Source organism: Canis aureus, chromosome 33, assembly GCF_053574225.1.
Source record: "Canis aureus isolate CA01 chromosome 33, VMU_Caureus_v.1.0, whole genome shotgun sequence".
Lineage (NCBI taxonomy): Eukaryota > Metazoa > Chordata > Mammalia > Carnivora > Canidae > Canis > Canis aureus.
The window spans coordinates 8,845,473-8,866,174 of NC_135643.1; the positions used below are offsets into that span (position 1 = coordinate 8,845,473).

At 33.3% G+C, this 20,702-nt stretch overlaps 1 protein-coding gene across 8 annotated transcripts in view; it reads right to left on the minus strand.

The window, feature by feature from the left end:
- Positions 1 to 20,702, minus strand: part of WDFY3 (WD repeat and FYVE domain containing 3) — a 235,135-nt gene that overhangs the window by 131,168 nt on the left and 83,265 nt on the right. For all 8 annotated transcript variants that reach the window (XM_077882767.1, XM_077882766.1, XM_077882763.1 and 5 more), the window contains 6 exons: positions 16,475 to 16,667; positions 14,653 to 14,839; positions 12,424 to 12,590; positions 7,052 to 7,519; positions 5,942 to 6,043; positions 3,085 to 3,278 (listed from right to left, as the gene is read on the minus strand). In XM_077882767.1, the coding sequence (XP_077738893.1) occupies positions 3,085 to 3,278; positions 5,942 to 6,043; positions 7,052 to 7,519; positions 12,424 to 12,590; positions 14,653 to 14,839; positions 16,475 to 16,667 (1,311 nt within the window). The remainder of the gene's footprint in view (positions 1 to 3,084; positions 3,279 to 5,941; positions 6,044 to 7,051; positions 7,520 to 12,423; positions 12,591 to 14,652; positions 14,840 to 16,474; positions 16,668 to 20,702) is intronic.

A 20,702-nucleotide genomic window follows, 5' to 3' on the forward strand; every position in this document is an offset into this window, starting at 1 on the left:
CCAACAGACACGTGAAATACTCCACATCACTTATCCAGGGAAATACCAATCAAAACAATAATAAAATATCATCTCACACCTGTCAGAATGGCTAAAATCAAAAACACAAAAAACAACTGTTGGCAAGGATGTGAAGAAAAAGGAAACCCTTTGTGCACTCTTGGTAGGCATGCAAATTGGTATAGCCACTGTAGAAAACAGTATGGAGATCTTCAAAAAAAATTTTTTTTTTCAAAAAATTAAAAATAGAACTACCATATGATCCAATAATTCCACTCCTGGATATTTATGAAAAGAAAACAGAAACTCTAATTCAAAAAGATGCATGCACCCCTGCTTATTGAAGCATTAATTACAATAGTCAAGATACGGAAGCAATCCAAGTGCCTGTCTATAGGCGAATGGATAAATAAAATATGTGTATATATAATGGAATATTACTTAGTCATAAAAAAGAACTAGATTTTTTCAATTGCAACAACATGGATGGATATAGAGGGCATAATGTTAGTGAAATAGGTTACAGAAATACAAATGCTGTCACTTATGCATGGAATTTAAAAAACAAAACAAACAAAAAAAGAAAAACAAGAAAAAAAAGGAGACAAACAGAGTCCAATAGAACAAACTGGTGGTTGTCAAGGGGGAATGGATGAGGGGATGGGTGAGACAGGTGACAGAGATTAAGAGTACACTTATCATGATGAAAATTGAGAAATGTATATAACTGAATAATTATACTATACATTTGAAACTAATAACACCGTATATTAATTTATACTTCAATTAAAAGATGTCACATTAGAGGCAGAAGATCAGTGTTAGGAAACACTGCCACATACTTCTTGGCAGATTAAAGCTATACCCAAAAGCTGATGGAAAAGCTTTTCCTTTGTCTTTGATGGATATCAATGAATTCAGTGATTTTTACAAAGCAATTATATTAAATGAGTAAAATAAATATTCTAGTATAATTTTTATACTACTATGAACACTTATGACTGTGTATGTATACAAACTGATTTATTCTAGGAAAGATCAGAAGTCAGGGCAGCCAAGACCTAAAAGTATTTGAATTCATACAAAACAACCATATCCTGATGCTTTGGAAAGAGGAGTATCTTCAGGGGACTTATAGGCATTCTCTCTTGCAAAGTCAATATAATCTGATGGCTGAAGGCATGTTCTTGCCCAGAATAGCTAGAAGTCCTATGAAATAAAACCTGAAGGTCAAACAAGTAAAACAGTCTTTCAGAACTATCAGTTATTTTCTGAACTATCATACTTTTAACTTAGTTTATTATTAAAAATAACACATTATAGAATTACCTAACATTGTATGGGCCCTTACTTTGGATAAGGTACTTCTTCAAATTATGTATCAGCTTAGTTAAATCTCTCCATAATCCTATGTATTACCCCCACATGATAGTTAAACGCAGTTCAACATGGTTAATTAACTTGCCAAAGATTGTACGACTTACACAATGGCAATGGGAAGATATGATGTACAATGATGTACCTACTTGTGCACTTAACTACAACACTACTGCCCCAAACAGCAACCTGAATTTTTTGCTGACACATGCGCTTCTTTTCCTTCTGTTTCAGCTACTGGAACAACATGGTATCTAATGTTACTTAAGACATCATGTGTAATGTCCCCAATCATTACATTTGAAAAGGCCATTTTATTAAAATACCTCATATTACTAATGGTACATGATGAAGGGAAAGGCCAAATATTAATAAATATAATTACCCTTTTGAAATATAGTGCTTCAGAAATTGAGATATTATACATAGAATGCCTTATTTTTTTAAAAAAAATATGCAATCTGTATAAATAAAAATCTAAACTCCAATGCATTCCTTCCATTATTCTGCCAATAATTTTCATTTTAATAGGATTTAATAGTACAGTTTCCCTATCTTGTCAAATTTAATAAACTGTATTTATACTTTCAATATCAACTTTTTTCTTCTTTTTAAACATTTTATCACCTAGCCTGGAGATTAAATGCAAGGGCTTGAATTAGAATGCTTGGGTTGAAATTCTGAATCTGATGTTATATTTTTGGAATTTTATGTGCCAGTTGTTAAAACACGGCATGATTAAAAATTAAGTTCTATAAATCTACAACTAAATAAATTATGTAAAAAACAAAAACAGTAAATACAGAAACTCATCACTTCCAAGTTATTTTATGTATTTTACTATTACCTATACTCTTAAGATACTACATAACAGGGTGCTATCATCCATCTCTTTCCAAACCACATCCAGAAACACATTAGCTGCCTGAAATAGGTCATAGTGGCAGTATTTACACCATGGAAATCAGTAAATACAACACATGAGGACCTCTCTCCTGCCCTCCTCCAGTCGGAGAGTCAGTTATTACCATTACAGAATAACAATGAGTTAATATTACAGGTCAGCTCATTACCTCTTGTTGGCTTTATCTAACAATGTTTTACAAATCCAATTAAAAAGGTATTTTTAATCAAGAAAGAAGGAAAATGTATGTTAAAAAAGCTGGCACCTTAAAATCTCTGGAAGGCACTTGTTTTTTTGTTTTCCTGAACAATACTTTCAAATATACAAGTATTCCCTAATATTGATAGGCTATAGACTTCCTTCTCATCTGTGAGATAAGTTGTGGTCAGATTATGTTTTAAAATAAAATGTATATTCAAAATTATTATACACAATCAAAACAGGATGAAATATACAATAGTATAAAGAATAAAAACTTCTTACTGATGAGAAAATCACTGAAAAAAGCAAAAGTTAATAAAACAAAATATGAGATTCTAGAAAGCAGCTATATTTGCTGTGATATCTGTGCCAAGGATGGGGCAAGGGGGCAAGGGGTGGATATCAGAGGGGAAGGAAACGGCTCCCTTGAGGGCTTTGGAGACTGGAAAAGACACTAGCTTTTCTTTTACTATTATGATTTTGACATAATCTTGGACTTGAAGAAAAACTACAAGAATAGCTTATGATAATTTTAAGTCATTTAAAAATAACCACGTATTTTAATGGTACGAGAGTAGTAACAACACACTTATTAAATTTACCCTTAAAATGTCAGTCTTCAACTGCAATTCTGTTGGTGGGGCTGAATGCATTAAGCCCAGGAGAGTGCCCATGTCATCCTCCCCATTTGGAGAAAGCACCAACTGCTGGATAATCATCAGGGCATGCTGCCGGCACTGTGGGTACTTCACTATATTATGTGCACATCTCGCACCTCCAAATTCTCGGAAAATTCCTTGAAAGAGAAAAAAGAACAACATGGGTTAACTTAAAACATCCTAAGACAATTCAGATGGAATAAAATTTTATCTTCTTGTAGAAAGGATAACTGAAAAGAATGTAAATAAAACCCACCCAGGCATTTCACCTTTTAAATCAGCACACAAAACTGCACTGTAGGATGTCGGCAAAGGCATAAACAAATTCTCTCTTGATTTCCTTAATGAAAGATTAATGCCCTAATATGTCCACCATGTTCAAATTCTACAAATCTAGAACATTCAGAAATTTCACAGGTAGGTACTAAGAGATTCAATATTTTTATGTAAAGGCTTTTAGTTTAACAATATTGAAAATTAAATTATGTAAAAAGCTTTCAGGTGAACAACAACCCATAAATGAGGTTAAACTGAATAGGCATCCAAAGTAGTAGCAAAAAAGGAGTGGAATAAATATTCTTAAATGAGAAAAATTATAAGGAACTAAACTTTTTGGTGAAATAGAGAACACAAACAAACAAACAAAAAGACAAACTCTATAATAAAAAGCATCAGTCCCTGTACCACTCCAAAGACTTTCATAGACTGACTTATTTAATCTTCATGCTGTACTGTACAGATGAGGAAATGAGACACAGAGAAGTTTGGTAACATGGCCAAGGTCATCCAGCTAACAAATGACAGAGCAGGACTGATGCCTACATGGACCAACTTTAAAGCTTTAGACTTTTAGAATACCCTGTATATGTCACTATTACAATAGTCTATATCAAACAGTTTAGTGTTATATGTTTGTATATTTGGTCCCCCATTAAACTTAGGATTTTCTTCTAGGCTGTATTTCTTTCTTTCTTTTATTTTTAAAGATTTATTTTTATTTATTTATGATAGACAGAGAGAGAGAGAGAGAGACAGGCAGAGACACAGGCAGAAGGAGAAGCAGGCTCCATGCCGGGAGCCCGACGCGGGACTCGATCCTGGGACTCCAGGATCGCGCCCCGGGCCAAAGGCAGGTGCGAAACTGCTGAGCCACCCAGGGATCCCCTTCTAGGCTGTATTTCAATAAATATTTCCTGAGTGAAAAGATGTCAGTGTATTTTGCTACAGTGGCTACTGTCCTATGTAATGACTTTTTATTTGCAAACTTTAAGAATTATATGATTCTCAAATGAGTGTAAGTCCTGTGCTGAGATTTAGCACATGGAAAGCCATGTGTACTTACTAACTGTGGCCAGTTAGTGCCCATTACATAATCATAATGGCTAATATTTTCTGAACACTTACCATGAGCAAAGCATTGTCCAAGTGCCCAAGATCACACACTTAAGTAACATCTTTCTTAATAAGGAAAGATAGTCAATAAGAAAAGAACTTTGTGAAAACGTATGGCACCCTGGGAGATGTGTTAAGTGACTTGTAGTCACACAGAGTAAGCTCTCCACTCTCCTCCAATAGTCCAATAGAACTATCCAGTCCCTCTTGAATAATACCATGTCATGTCATCAAAAGATAATCTGCCAAAGAAATTCTTGATAGTACAAGAATTTATCCTTCTAAGGATAAATCCTTCGAAGTCAACTAAACCTAGCTTAGTTATTGGAAATGAGGAGATTATGCTTTATACCACAGTCAAAATGTTAACAGCATACCCATTAAACTTCACCATACTTATTATTTAAACGACCTACTAAATTCATTCAATTCTGTCTTGGCATTTGCCAAAACTATATTTAAGTAATGATATATAATTACATGTTGACATCTTTTCCATTAGGTTATAATTCCTTCAGGGCAAGAATGATCTCTGTTTCTCTAACATCTAGCATGGTGCCTAGGACACACAATAGATTTTAAATATGTTGAATACTGAGTTCCTTTGCATTTAGGCAAACAGGCAATGCATTTGTTCACTAGTTCATTTTTTCGTTTGTTCATTCTTTCATTCATTTGTGGCTTCCTGTAACACTTAAAATACAATTTATGTTCCTTGGCAGGGCCTAAAAGGTTCTATATGATGTGAGCCCAGGCTACTCATCTCAATTCACCTCCCCATTACTTACTCTTCTCAAATTATATTGACATTGTTGCCTGAGATGTTTCTGATGTTAGCTAAAATGTCAAGTGATCCTTTTTTTAAGAGCAAGGGTGATATTTTATAAATACAAATGGACTGTCTGTTAATGACAGAAAAGGACTGAAGAGAAGTTGAAACAAAAGATAAAGATTTAATAAATCCAATTTACCTGGGAGAGGCAAGTTTTAATACAGAATAATTTTTCAATAATTCCTTAAAGTGTAATACTCTAACCTGAATTACTAAAAATTAAGAAAATCACCAAAGGAAGCAGATATTTTAGAAAATATTTAAGTAAAGTCATTCGACCAGAAGTCTATATTATGTAAATCTAAAAATAGAAAAAGACAACTTCAAAAACAAGGCACACTACAAAAAGCAATAAAATATAAGAACATATTATGAAATAATAAAATAATGTTATATATTTTGTAAATAAACTTATAAAGGTCAAAAGTATTGTATTTCTAGATATGACAGTACCATCACTGAATCAACAGTTTTTTCTGTAAGTGACAAGAACATCTCAGAAGCAAGAGTCATTAGAGAAGACAAAACCAGACATAATGCTCTCCCAAAGAATTTGTGAGTAGCCTGTGTAGTCACCTGCATTTGTGTTTGATCCTTGGAGCAGCACTGTCAAGGTCTCCATAACCAACAAAGCCAGATGTTTTTGGTCTTCAATTGAACTATTATTTCTTGAGTCCCCTAGAAAAAAAAAGATGAAAGGTTCAAAGAACAAAAGCTATAAGCTTACCTTTTTTTTTTCTTGATTAGGTTTTGTTTTAATAATTTATTATTTCTTACTATTCACTTTTACCACTAATACAGCTGATATAATACAACCTTTCAAAAAGATGTATGTTTCCATCAGCTACCAAAAGTAAGGCCAAAATCAGTGTTTACAGATTTTATTTCGGTGTGGCTAGAAAGTTACAGCTGTCTAACAAATAGGAAAAAGGAAAGGTCAGCGCTGGGTGATGTACTGAAGTGGGGAATCACGATATTACACACCTGAAACTAATATGTTAGCTGAAATTAAAATAGAACTTTAAAAAATAAAAAAAGGGAAGATGCCAAAGTTAAATATATTCTTCTTACAAAGGTTTTCCTAATCAAGGTGAAGGTTAACAGGAGAAAGCTAAGATTTTAAGGCACTATTTATGAATATTCTATCTATTCAAACTGCATTAATTCATTAAGCATATGTAATAGTTACTAAGTGCCAGATACTACCATTCTTTTATCAGATTTAAAAGGATGAAAAATATCACATTTAAGGTACTTTAAATGATAATATATGTAAATGTACATAACTTGACTAAAAAAAGTTTTTTTTTTTTTTTTTTTTTTGCTATCTATAATTTAAAATATTTTGAGGGACCTAAACATCCCAATTGTTTCCAGGATCTTTTAAAATTCCCTCTTAGAAGCAGAAAGTGGCACTTATGAGTCATGTGGACCATAAAGGTTTCCCTCAATTTTTGCCTTAAATTCTTTTCCACTACAATGACATATATCTAAGCGCCTGTCCTCTCCCAATTCTGTAACAGAGGTTGAATGGACAAGTTAACTGTGGGAAATATTCACAAGAATATTACCATAATGTACATTAAGTCATTCAAATCAACAGCCAAATAAAAAGCAAAACATGAACAAAACACCCTGCCCAAACCCCTTTGTCAAACAAAAGTGAAATCATAGAAAATGCTTTACCTTGTTCATTTAGTGCCTGAGTTGGATCCTTCAAGAGGGCAGCATATTTGTGCAAAAGGTTTACCATGACCTCCAGAAGGCCCACCTCCCTGAACACATCTTTAAATATGTAGTCATGTCGTGTAAACTTAAGGAGTGTCTTCATTGCAATAATGCTACAGTGGTAAGAAGAGCTAGATTTTAAGAGGATGCTAACACTAATGAGTTCTTTACAAGGGATATAATTTAAGCTAAAAACGACGAATTCCAACATCTCAAAGTATTTGCTTTGTACTTCTGGGAGTTTAGAAATCTTTTCTGCAAACTGTGACAGTGTGTGCTGTGACTCGAGTATGAAGTAATTGGCATTGTCGGCCATGTAAATATTTGTGATGGCATCGAGGATAATTTGGGCAAGGAAGTTGGTTTTTGCTTTTAAAAATGCATTCTGAAGAACTGCAAAGGCTTGGATGTTTCTCACACTGTGACCTAAAATGGAAAACAAGAACACAAAAGTAGGTGCTACATGGTATTTTAATCATGGCAAAGTAGTCTATTTAAACAGATTATAACATTTATCAACTATTTACAAAGAACATATCTTGTTTTCAAAATAAGTTCTGTTTTTCTCCATCTGACTTTAGTCATTTAATTAAAAACAATGTTGATTAAACTTTTAACGCATTATTATGAATATCCAATTCAAGAATTGTTATATATTGATTGAAACAGTAGGCTGTTTTACAGAGAATAAATCATATTATGTAAGTCTAGCTTTCTGAGTTTGGAAATGTGCAGGGATTTCACTTTTTATTATTTGTAAGATGGACCTTGACTATAAGAACAGTTACGTCTCATTAAAAGACTTTTAACCTGAGCAGTAAAAGGCCAAGGAGTATCAAGAATGCAAGAACAAAAACAGGGGGTTGAAAATTCTCTACATTCCAGTTCCTCTTTATAATTACCACACTAGAACTTCCATAAATTTTCATTTGAAAACGCATTTTGTTTTCAAGCTAAAAGTGTGATTTCTTTACATATACGTTTTTTAAAGCCATTTATGGCTAACTACTAGCTATGTTCAACATCTGATTTTTTTTTTTAAGATTTTATTTATTCATGACAGATACAGAGAGAGAGAGAGGCAAAGACATAGGCAGAGGGAGAAGCAGGCTCCTCACAGGCAGCCTGATATGGGACTCGATCCCCGAAATGGGATCATGCCCTGAGCCAAAGGCAGATGCTCAACCGCTGAGCTACCCAGGTGTCCCAACATCTGATTTTCAAACATCTGATTTTCTCATTTGCCCACCAAATGAGAAAAAAAAAATCTACATACATAGCTCTTGTGAGGCAAATTAATAAAATTAATTATAAAGAAATTAACACATAAAGTATTTGAAGCACCCAAAACAAGTGTTTGTCTCTAAAAACTGTCTCCAGGTTCACAACTACTAGGAGTATAGGGCATTTGCCAGAGTGAACAAAAATTTAACCTAGTACCAAGAAATTAGCATAGTCCATCATTTCTTATCCAAAACTAGATTAATAAGATATCTAACAACAGAAAAAAAAAAAACAAAAAACAAAAACAAACAAACAAAAAAAAAAAAAAAAGAAAACCCACTAAAACCAAAAATCAAACTTAACAAAGTCATAGTTAAAAATGGGTAATATTTAAAAAATCAATTGCATTTCTAGAAACTAGCAACAAGAAATCTGAAATGAAATTAAGAAAACAATTCTGTTCACAATAGTATCAAAAAGAATAAAATATTTAAAGGTAAATTTAACAAAAGAATTGAAAATCCTGTGCGATGTACACTATAAAACTATAGTTGGAGAAAATAAGACCCAAATAAATGGAAAGCTATATATATTCATGGATTGAAAGAGTCAATATCATTAAGATGCGAATTGTTCCCAAGTTGATCTACATTTAATGTAATCCCAATCAACTCCTAATCTCAAGAAGCTTAGTTTTGTTTTTAAACACTGAAATGATTATTAAATATATATGGAGTTCAAAGAATGCAGAATAGCCAAAGTACTTTTGAAAAGAACAAAATCAGACAACTTAAATGACTCTATTTCAAGAGTCGCTTTAGATAGAGAGTCAACACTTTATAGTACAGGCTTAAGGACAGACATATCCATCAATGGAGCAGAACTGAAAAAGAATCACAGATATCTGGTTATACACAGTCTTTTCAACAAAAGGTCATAGATGTCCATACTGGAAGAAAAAAACCTTCTTTTCTACTATATATATAAATTAAAAGGTATCACAGACCCTTACAAAAGTTATCAAAATATGAAACTCCTAGAAGAAAACACAGATCTTAGTGAATTTGGGTTAAAATTTTTCAATTCGAGGTAAAATATACAAAATAATTTTTTTCAAAATATTTTTAAAATGATAAGTTGGACTTCATCAAAACTAAAAGTTTCCATTCTTCTAAAGATGCTACTAAGAAAAAAGGCAAGTTAAGACCAGGAGAACATACTTACAAAATATGCGTAACTTTAAAAAGATTTATCCAGAATATTTAAAAGACTTAAAATCCCAATAAAAAGAGCAATCCTATTGAATACTGGGCACAGACAGAGATCTGAACCAAAGTAGAGATACAGGTGGCAAATAAATACATTAAAAGGTCTCTGAAATAATTTCAAAAAATGCAAATTAAAAACACAACTAGATACTACAACACACTCACTAGAATATCTAAAATTAAAAAGACTAACACTACCAAGTGTTGCTGAGGATATAAAGCAAACTTTCTCACATTGCTGCTGATGGTAGTGCAAATGGGATAGCTACTTTAGAAAAAATTCTGGCAGTTTCTCATAAAGTTACATATTCATATGACCCAGCATTCTACTGTGTGGTATTTGCCCCAAAGAAATGAAAATACATGTCCCCACTAAGACTTGTTTCATATAAATGTTCATAGTAGCTTTATTCATGATAGTTAAATAAATGCCATCAGTTGATGAGGAGGCAAACAAAGTACAAGAAATCCAAATAATGAAATACTATCCAAAAAAGGAACAAACTTCAGATACATGCAATAACATGGATAAATCATAAAAGTGAAAGAAACTGGATACAAGAAATTATATACTATATGATTCCAGTTTATGAAATTCTAGAAAGGCTGAAACCAAAGTAGATCAATGATTGCCAGGGCAAGCGGGTAGGGAAGCGAGGATTGTAAAGGGAAACAAATTTTTAGAAGGATTGGAATATCCCATATTATGATTACAGTGGTGATTACACAAGCACATATACTTATGAAAACTCATCAAATTCAACACTTAAAATGAATAGATCTGAATATATGCAAATGATGTCTCAATATTGTTGACCAGGAAAAAAAAAAAGCCATTCCATATTCTCTGTATATGAAACAGAGCTATCTCCTTTAGTCTGCACAATAACTCTACAACGCAGGCTACAGGAAATATATTTTTGGACTTATAGATGAAACTGAAAATGATCTAGCTGATCCATTCACTTTATAGACTATTATTACATCAACTATTCTGAAGAAGAAAGGGATGATTTAGAAAGGTTGAATGACTCATGGTCACCTGAATTCTGACTCTGGGGGCACTGTCCTTTTAGTTAACTGCACTTTCGTAGACATCAAGTCACTAGATTCTCCCAGTAACCCCAGTATATGTGGTTATCTCTTTTACAGATGAGACAATATAAGGAAAACATATGAGGAAGGTTAACTGTGCTGCATTAATTCTCTCATTACAAAATTATGCTATTATAACTATTATTTCAGTATCATGATTAGATTGATTAACCAAATAAAACAATGAAGTTTAAAATAAGATATATGCTGTGAGCTATTTTTAAATTAACTCAAAGAAATAGTTAATTGTGGAATATTCAAGCTACAGTCTATAAATTAGAAGTTTTTTGAGACTCTTATTTTTTTCTTAGTGTTAAATAAAGTGAAACCTTGAACTTCTCGGTAAGATATGCCTGGAATTCTAGTTATTGCATAGAGACTCACTTGAAAAGTCCTATATAGCCTACACAATGAGGGTACAATTTACTATAGGAAATCTGACAACTCCAATCTAAGTCATGACTTTTTTTTTTTTAAGATTTTATTTATTTATTCATGAGACACACAGAGAGAAAGAGAGGCAGAGACACAGGCAGAGGGAGAAGCAGGCTCCATGCAGGGAGCCCGACGTGAGACTCGATCCTAGATCTTCAGGATCAGGCTCTGGGCTGAAGACGGCGCTAAACCGCTTAGCCACCCAGGCTGCCCTAAGTCATGACTTTTGAATATAATTTTCTCCAGTAAATTAAATTGAGGACTTTCTAGTAAATCCATTTCTCTTCACTGAAGAAAAAGATTTATAACTGCTGACTTCTATGTAATAAAAATACATAGATAACATACTGTGATACTTAAATAACCAGACAGGTTGATATTTTCTGGCTAGTGAAATTTTACATGTAAATATCGTAACTACCAAATATGTAGTAAGTGACAATCATAGGAAAGAAACTAGAAGAGGCCTTCAGGCTCAGATCTTTCAGAACAGTTATGCAGTTAAAAAAATTAAACAGTAAAACTTGCTTGCACTCTTACATAACTAAATGTTACTAACTAAACGAGTTTTCTTGGTTAAAAAATCACTAGATGAAGAGTCAAAGTTAGGAAATGTGAATTATAAAATTTATTCTCCAGCCTGAAAGAAATAATATAACGTCTTTACAGGGCACCTGGGTGGCTCAGTTGGTTAAGCGTCCAATTTTGGCTCAGGTCATGACATCAGGGTTGAGATCCAGCCCCTGGTCAGGCTCCATGCTAGGTGTGGAGCATACTTAAGATTCTCTCCCTTTGCCTCTCTCTGCTCTTCTCTTTCTCTCTCAAAAATAAAAAGTCTTTGTACCTATTTTTTAAAATATAAGCATTTTCACCTCTGCTTTCTGTTTATATCTTATATAGAGATAAGCATGGTGATCAGAAAGTGAATCAAGTTCCAACCACATAATCTGGAAATGCATTAGCAGCCAACATTCAAAAAGAGGATGTTTAGGTTATTAAGCTGTTTAAATGTTAAGATGAAATACTAAAATGTAAATTTCATAAGCTGATTCTTACAGTATTTTCATAATATACATTGTTTTCAAGTATTAGATCTGGTAACGTCACTCAAGAATTTACACCATAAATAAAGCATAAACTCTGATGAATATATAGTATTGAATAATGTATATGAATAATAGCCTATTACCTTTCTACATATAACAAGGAGTACTCAAAGTTAAATTTATTTATTTACTAATTTATTGTTTCTACATCTTTGAGTGGTCCAGAATAGGGAAAAAAAACAAAAACAAAAACAAAACTCACCTTTCCCTGCAGGCTGAGGTACTGCAAATCCAGGCAATAAAAAGGGTGCTCCTGTGGTAATACCAGCTGGTTTTAGTTCATTGACACCATATGTTGTTAGGGAAGTTATCAGATTAACCAGATCTTTCAAGGCATCTTTGGATTCTGCTTCTTTTGCTTGTTCCAATCTAGGAAAAGTATGGTTTAGTAAATATTTTTTCTCTTTTGCTGTATATTCAAATTTAATGTAGAAATTTTCAATTTGCATATGCAATAAATGTATAAAGTACTCCAAGAAGTTTCTTCATACAATTTTTCCTTATATAAAAACAAACTATTTTTTAAACCTACAAATTTCATTATAAAGACATTACACCACAACGAAAGAAAATTATGCCAAATATGCTAAGACCTCATATATATAAGTGCTGATCTTGCCTTTAACAGTGTTATTTTAGGTAGATCGCTAATCTTTGATAGAAAGTATCTATAAAATAAAAGAATGACATGAAATGTCTCTTAAATTCCCTAAAATTCTTTTTTTTCCCTAAAATTCTAAGATTATAAAGTTTCACTGTTTACAACTAAAAACTTTACTAACCATTTCTTTCCAAAGACATTTCTTTGTTAACAATTTTTAAAAATTAATTTCCTGGAAAGAATTTTAAATCTTTATCTGTATTTCATTAATTAAAGTACTGTCTTTGGAATACATTTAAGTAAAGTTGTGAGAGTCTGACAATTTTTAAAAATAACACTTGGAGTCATTATGGAATTATCTTTTGACTGTGGCTTTATCAAAAACACAAAATAGGGTGCAAAACTATCTTTTTTAAAGACTAAGATTTATTGGGGCTTCCTCCCTCATAGAACTAATTAAAGTTCTCATTAAAATAAAGCTGAAGAATGCACACAAGTAGGAAAAAAAGTAAAAGTAGTTTTAGCCTCACAACTCACTTTGAATAACCTGTTTTTTTGATTTACCCATGTTAACACAAATGTTTTTCCTTTAATATAAAATCCCTATACATATTCTTTCAATGGTCTTGAAGAGCCAACCACAGATTTGGGGAAAAGAAGGCACAGTCAGTAGAAATCAGAATATAGGAGCACTAATACACATAAAATTTTGTCTATATTTAGGATTATATTTTTATATTTTTGGATTAATAACCATAAGTGAAATTACACTCAAGGAGTATCAACATTTTTGAGGCTCTTGATAGTAGCTGATCAACCTGCATTCTCAAAGGATTATACCAATTAACACCCCCCCTAAGTAAAGTGAAATGCTTGTTTCTTTTTTTTTTTAATTTTTTTTTTTATTTATTTATGATAGTCACAGAGAGAGAGAGAGAGAGAGAGGGGCAGAGACACCGGCAGAGGGAGAAGCAGGCTCCATGCACCGGGAGCCCGACGTGGGATTCGATCCCGGGTCTCCAGGATCGCGCCCTGGGCCAAAGGCAGGCACCAAACCGCTGTGCCACCCAGGGATCCCGAAATGCTTGTTTCATCTATTTTTATGTCCTCCTTTATAAATAAGGATATATGTGCAAAATTATATTCTAGGGAACTGCTTAGTAGTAATGGCAACTAGGTTAAACTGGTGTCAGAAATAAGGAATTTACAAGAGTGCAGATAAAATTATTTAAAAGTAAGTTATGGGCGAGGAACAACTAGTAAGGCATTGAGTATTTTCTTCCTAAGAAATTTGCAGTCAGTCATTTTCCCAGGATACACATGAAACATTTGGGATGGACAAGGGGGCTTGTGAGACATTTTGTTTTATATATATATATATTTGTAAGGTCTCATTCAATCCACGTAATTATTAATATTAACTATATTAATAAACCACTGGTATTGTAATAAATCCCAAAAATACAAGTAAGCACACAGAGTTTATACTTTAGGAAGATGCTGATTAGTTCATCTAAGCTCTTCTCCCACAGCTACTGCAGAGCAGATTTACTTCCACACCTGACCACGGACTCTACCAAGTAGAGTAGCCTGCGTTAGCCAGCTTAAACTCACTTTTTATTCTCTGTTGACAGACAGGAATAAAGAGAAGGGATTAAAGCCAACGAGATAAAAGTATACATTAAATAAGTGATTAAAAAATAATAATAAATAAATAAACAAATAAATAAATAATTCCTTTTTCTCCATAGTCCCAGACCACACTGTTTCCATTGATGAAAAAGACTGAGTAGACATTTAAAACATATTCTTAAATTGTGGGGGTTTTACCTAAGCAAGAGATCACAAAGGAAATTATATCCTTGCCATATCCGAAAATCATCCAAAAGAGTTTGGGAAACATCACTCGAATCTTTGAGGAAACAAGAAAGCCCAGCAAACATTTCAACAATTTCTAGGGGAGACAGGTCATCTGATTGCTGCATATTTTGAACACATGTAGATAAACATTCTTTTTCTGCAAAAATTAAGAATTAAATAAACATATTATTTATGTCAATTGCTTTAAAAAATTTTTTACTCTTAACCAGTGTTTAATAAAACATTAAATTTTTAATGTATCTATAAAATACTGTAAGATAAAGGTCACATGTTCTAAAAGTAAATATAAGATTCAAATTCACTGTAAAAGCTCTGTCTCAAAGTAGTAAACAAAGAGTAATACAACTATTGAAAAGTAGTTGACATGTATAGTTTTTACATCATATTTGGATGTTTTTCATTAAACAAAATGATTCCTTGCTGCCAAATGGTATTTTTAATCTTTTACGTCTTTAAAAAGAAAATTCCAATCATTAGTTTAAAAACTCAAATTAGGGTGAATTTGGACCAATGAGATAGACAAAGACTTCAAGAAATAAAATCTTTAAGTTATGTTTGCCCTATATATTACTAATTTAAAGCACAAGTTATACCTTCTCACTGACTTTGGCAATTAAAGGCTTTTCAAAAAAAAGATTTTCTCTCAGCCACCTGCAGGCACATTGCAGGCCCAATTCAGCCTCGCAGTCAGAGGAACACTGAGCTTGGACCCCCAAGCAGGCTGTCACACACTCCTTAACTACAAGAAGTTTTCCCAGCACAGAGCCTTGTGGAGAGGTGCTGGGTGGATGTGACATCTATCACAGAAGCCCTTGCACAGCTGGGCAGGCACTAGGATGTAATGGTAACTCATTTGTTCTTGTGGACCCTTCTGACCTTTGAGTTAAAGCAAATTTTCCACTGAACACTCATAGCTCAGTAAAAGCATGGAGGAGTGTGAGTTCGAGCAGAAGCAGGTTGACTCATGAATCATGACCAAATTTAAGAATAGAAATGGGGTTTTGAATGAGGCATAACTCTATGATTTATTAGTTGTTCCATGAAATAAAACAGAGTGTAAACTATCAAAAAAAAAAAAAAAAGATTTTTCTCTCTCTTTAACAAAATTTGTTTGTCTAAAGGAAACTCAGTGTCACATAAAAAAGCCAAGAAGATTTAACATAGGAATGGAGGCAGGAAACATTTAATGACTGGATGTTATGAGTAAACAAACCGTTGTATTAAAAATTATTTTGAAAGATTTTCAGGAAAAAATATATAAGTGAACTATCTGAGATGCTACATTGTCTCTTATTTAGACATTTTGAAGGGTAGCTGACACTTATATGGGAGTTCAACAGAATCTACAATTCCCCCTTAGTGCTAATAAAGAACCATCTAAATTCATTTATGTCTCATTGCGCAGATACTTATCTACCTATTTATGAAGTATCTTCAGAAAGGCTTTAAATTATAGCATCTCAAAAAAATATTTTTTAGTAGAAAAGGAGGAAAGAATGGGCTGTGACACCGAACTTACATTATGATTAAACAAGACAATGAAATTATTTCAACTCTTGTAAACATCCTTTGTTGTAACATATAAAAATTTCTAACATTTGAAATGCCTCATGAATAAAAAAAATTTTTTCTCCTGGTAAATATTGTTTTTAATTCAAAATAAAATCAATCTTTAGAGGATTGAGAGAGAAAAAAGCAGTGTTGTCATCATATGAGGAAAATGGAAGAAACTTTCAAATAAACTTTCAAATAAACATAAAGAAATATTCACCATGAATATACTTCACTACATTGACACTAAGACCGTGACGGGATATGGTCATAAGGACTTCTCCAGCACTCTTCCTCCAAGGCAGGTTGTAGGGAGGGCACCAAGAGGTTATTGCACTGAATAAAAGCTGGAGATCATCTTTTTGAGCCAGCTCCTCCGCCGGAGAAACAAAACTGCAGAGTTTCACTAAGATCTAAAAAACACAAAACAAATATGTATTTAAATAAATGAATGGATGGGTAAAGGGAGGAGCTAGAAGAGGACTAGATCTTATTATTAAAAACTTGGAAAGTTCAGGGTTAGTATAAGTGATATCATTAAGCCACAATGATGGGTGTTCTTAACTAAGGCAACATTAAAAAAAAATCCATAATTCAGAAGTATGTTATGGTAAGACAGTAAGCCAGGCCTACTTTTATCAGCTTATTTAAAAACAACAACAACTCTGGTGTTTACTATCCTGTCTTCTCTGTGCTATTTTTTTTTAAGATTTTATTTATTTATTTGAGAGAGGGGAGAGAAAGAAAGAGAGAGAGAGAGAACATAAAGGGGAGGAGCAGAGAAAGAAGGGGAAACAGATTCTCTGCTGAGAAGGGAGTCTGACATGGGACTCGATCCCAGAACCCTGGGATCATGACCTGAGCTGAAGGCAGACACTTAACTGATTGACCACCCAGGTACCCTTCTCTATGGTATTTTTGCATACTGACTCTAAACTGGAATAAATCAATAGTAACTTTCAAGGTCAACATTTTGGTTTTCTACTTTGGTTTTTAAATTCTTAGATTGTCCTAGGTGAGACACAATTTTCTTCTTTAAATAGGACAGTTTTAGGGAGGTGAGAAAGTAAAAACAGGTCTGTAGAAGTATTTTTTTAAATTGTTCTTATCTCTGTACAAGTAAAAGGGGATATTACAATAATAAAATCATCTTTATTCAGAAGTATCTTTCAATTATGTCTAGTAGCCAAAAATCTTCTAAGGCTTGGCTTTCAAAGAAGATTTAAAAAACTTCTTAAGCTTTGGGATAAGAGCTTATCCCTTACCTATGATTTGCAGAATTTATATTGCACAAGGACTCAAAAAAAACCAAGAGCCACTACTTGCAAAATTCAGTTATGGTTTTTGCCTTCAGTGGATTTTTTTCTTCTAATCTTGACTCAGCATCAGGAGAAGTTAACTTTTCTCTTCCTTGCTAAAGTTTCTTTTCTAAATATTTTAAAATGCATATAATAATGAATAAAGTAACTAATTCATGTAAGTTTTATTCTTTTGAAAGACAAGTGCTTCATGAAATCTGAGTATTTCAGTATCTGTAGGGAAACTGCAAAATACAAAAAAAAAAGTATTTAAAATATGTTTTGTCTGAGATAGCTAGGTTTTACTTTTCCTATTTCCTTCAATGCAAAAATTTAAATAGAAGGGCTTTCTAATTCATAGCTGCCAAATATCAGAAAGGGAAAAAAAAAAGGACCAAGAATTTAAAGAAAGAAGATATTTACAAAATCAGTAAATACAGGCTTTCCCCTCCAACAGACATATACAAAATGCCTAGAGAAATTGTTGGATACTGACTTAATACATGTAATAGGTATTATCTTTTTCCATATGTGTCAAATGCAACAAAAATGATAATATGAAAAAAGGACAGTCAACTGCAACAAAAATACCTCTCCTCAGAAAGGTGTATTATCAATTACACTTTTCACTGGTTCTCACACTGCCCTTGTGATTAGAGAAATGGATGTCATTTTTCTAATTTGTAATATAAAAACAAATCCAAAAATAAAATATTTTTCTAAATCAAATCTTTGTTCTCAAAAATGAACTGAATTTAATTCCTTAAATTTGTTGATTCTTAAAAATAACTAGTTCTTGATCTTTAAAGGCAAAAATATTCTCAGAAATAATCTCATGTAATCCTTTTATTTTATAGAATAAAAAACCAAAGAGTCTGTATCTCAATTCCTCTTCTCCCATACAGTAACCATTTCTATTTGCAGGGACTCTGTTATTCATTCCAGCCAAGTGTAGGAGAGAATAACTGGCCATATCAACAAAACAACAACAAAACCCCACAAAACACACACACAAAAAAACAAACAAAAAAATACAACGCATGCCTACATGAAGCAGTACCAATGCTAAGGTCCCAGGAAACCATCTGTCACATAACATAAACATAAGGATTTCATCTACCACAAACAACATGTATGCTGAAAACACTCAATAATTCTGTCTCCACCGGTGTTCTAGACAAAATGATGAATACAGTGTCCAGCCTGTGATGAGAAACTGAAATGAAGAAGTGAAAAGCTAAAGGAAGACTGGGTTAGGAGGTGGGAAGAGCAAGGCTCCCATCCCTGCCACACACCTGCTGTGCATCACAGCCTTGGCTATTAGTTTCTGTAACTTTAAATGGGGAGTTTCAGTCAAATTTTCTTTGAAGTTCCTTTTGGCCTTAATATTCAATATGCTAAAATGAATCCCACATTCCATTGGAAACACCCACTGCATTCAGATAGAAAAAACGTTTTTTTTAAGTTTTAGAAGAAATCTTTGCTATACGTATTTAGAATTAAATGCATAAAATTCAGCTTCTATTTAATGCCTAATATATTAATTTTTAGAAGGGTTTTATTGAAATAGGGACAGTAGCCTAATAAGCAAAGACTAACCCACTACATTCATTAGCAATGTCTTAAAGAAGCTTTAATTCCTATGAGATTTACTCCTTTGTTTATTCCCATTGCTTTTCTCAACCAATCTAATTCAGGACTCAGATAAACCTAAATAATAATCCTATTTCTACCATTTGCTCTCATCATCATTTTGTGGAAAAGAAAAACCTCTGAAGTCATGGGTTGTCTTGCAAATTATAGGAGATAATGGATGCTACCTAACCACTGTAAAAAGTATCCCAAAAAATCCAGTGTTCGAGAATTTTTTGTTGAATTAGTACTTTTTTATAATTGTCTCTTTTTTAAGATTTTATTTATTATTTTGAGGGAAAGAGAGAGAGAACACGAGTGGGGGGGAGGGGCAGAGGCAGAGGGAAAGGGAGAAACAAATCCCCCGCTGAGCAGGGAGCCCAGCCTGGAGCTCTAACCCAGCACCTTAGGATCATGACCTGAGTTGAAGGCAGATGCTTAGCCCACTGAGCCACCCAGGGACTCCATGTCTTTTCCTTTCTAAAATTGCCTGGGTTTCCCTCTCTCCTGTCCCTTCATGGCTCACACCTCCACAAAGCTCTACAGCAAAGACCCCAATATATGATGTGTGATCATCACCTGTACCTGGCTCCAGCTTATCTACTTCAGATACTGTCCTCTCTGCCACTCCTACTGACGATGGTGGCATTGGTGGTGGCAAGAGCAGCAATCATAGGGACTTTCAGTTCATGTCTACCACACCCTGGGCAGAGAACCATTGTTTTGTGTATTGTTCCACTTAATCCTCACAAAAACCCTTTAGGTAGGTATCATTATCTTTATTTCAGAGGTGAGAAATCTGCATCTTAAAGTTATGTAATTCCAGAGAACTGAATTCAAACAAGTGTGGTTTTTGTTGTTTTTTTTTAAATTGAGGTAAAAACACATAACACAAAATTTATCATCGTAATCATTTTTAAGTATAGAGTACAGTAGTGTTCATTACATGCATGTTGTACAACAGATCTCTAGAACATTTTCATCTTGCAAAACTGAAAACTCTACACCCACTGAACAACAACTCCTTGTTCCCCACCCTCCAGCTCCTGGGAACCATCACTCAACTTGCTAAGAGTCTGACCACTTTGGATTCACAGAAATAAAAGTATGTAGTATATGTCCTCTTGTGTTAAATGTGGCTTTTTTAGTACTGTATTAGTCCCACGGACAGACTGTGCTCCACATGTGTATAGTTTTGAAAATTTTCTCCTAAGAAAGGATATGAAAATGATGGCAATATTTTCAGGCTAACAACAGCCTATTTAAACCTTGGTTAACTGCTAATGCTATTAAAAGAAAACCAGCAACAGCAGTGAAGAAGGACTTTATAAGCAGGGAGCAGAGGAGGTGGTAGCAGCTACTAAAATAAACTGCCTTGTACAAGAAAAATATTTATAGGCTAGGAATTTCCTGTATTTAGAGCAATGAACAGAATCTCTTGATATTAAAAGAAATATTATCCCAAATTTAAAATGATTGTCAATAGAAGTTTTTCTTGCTTATTAGTTCATTTTGGAG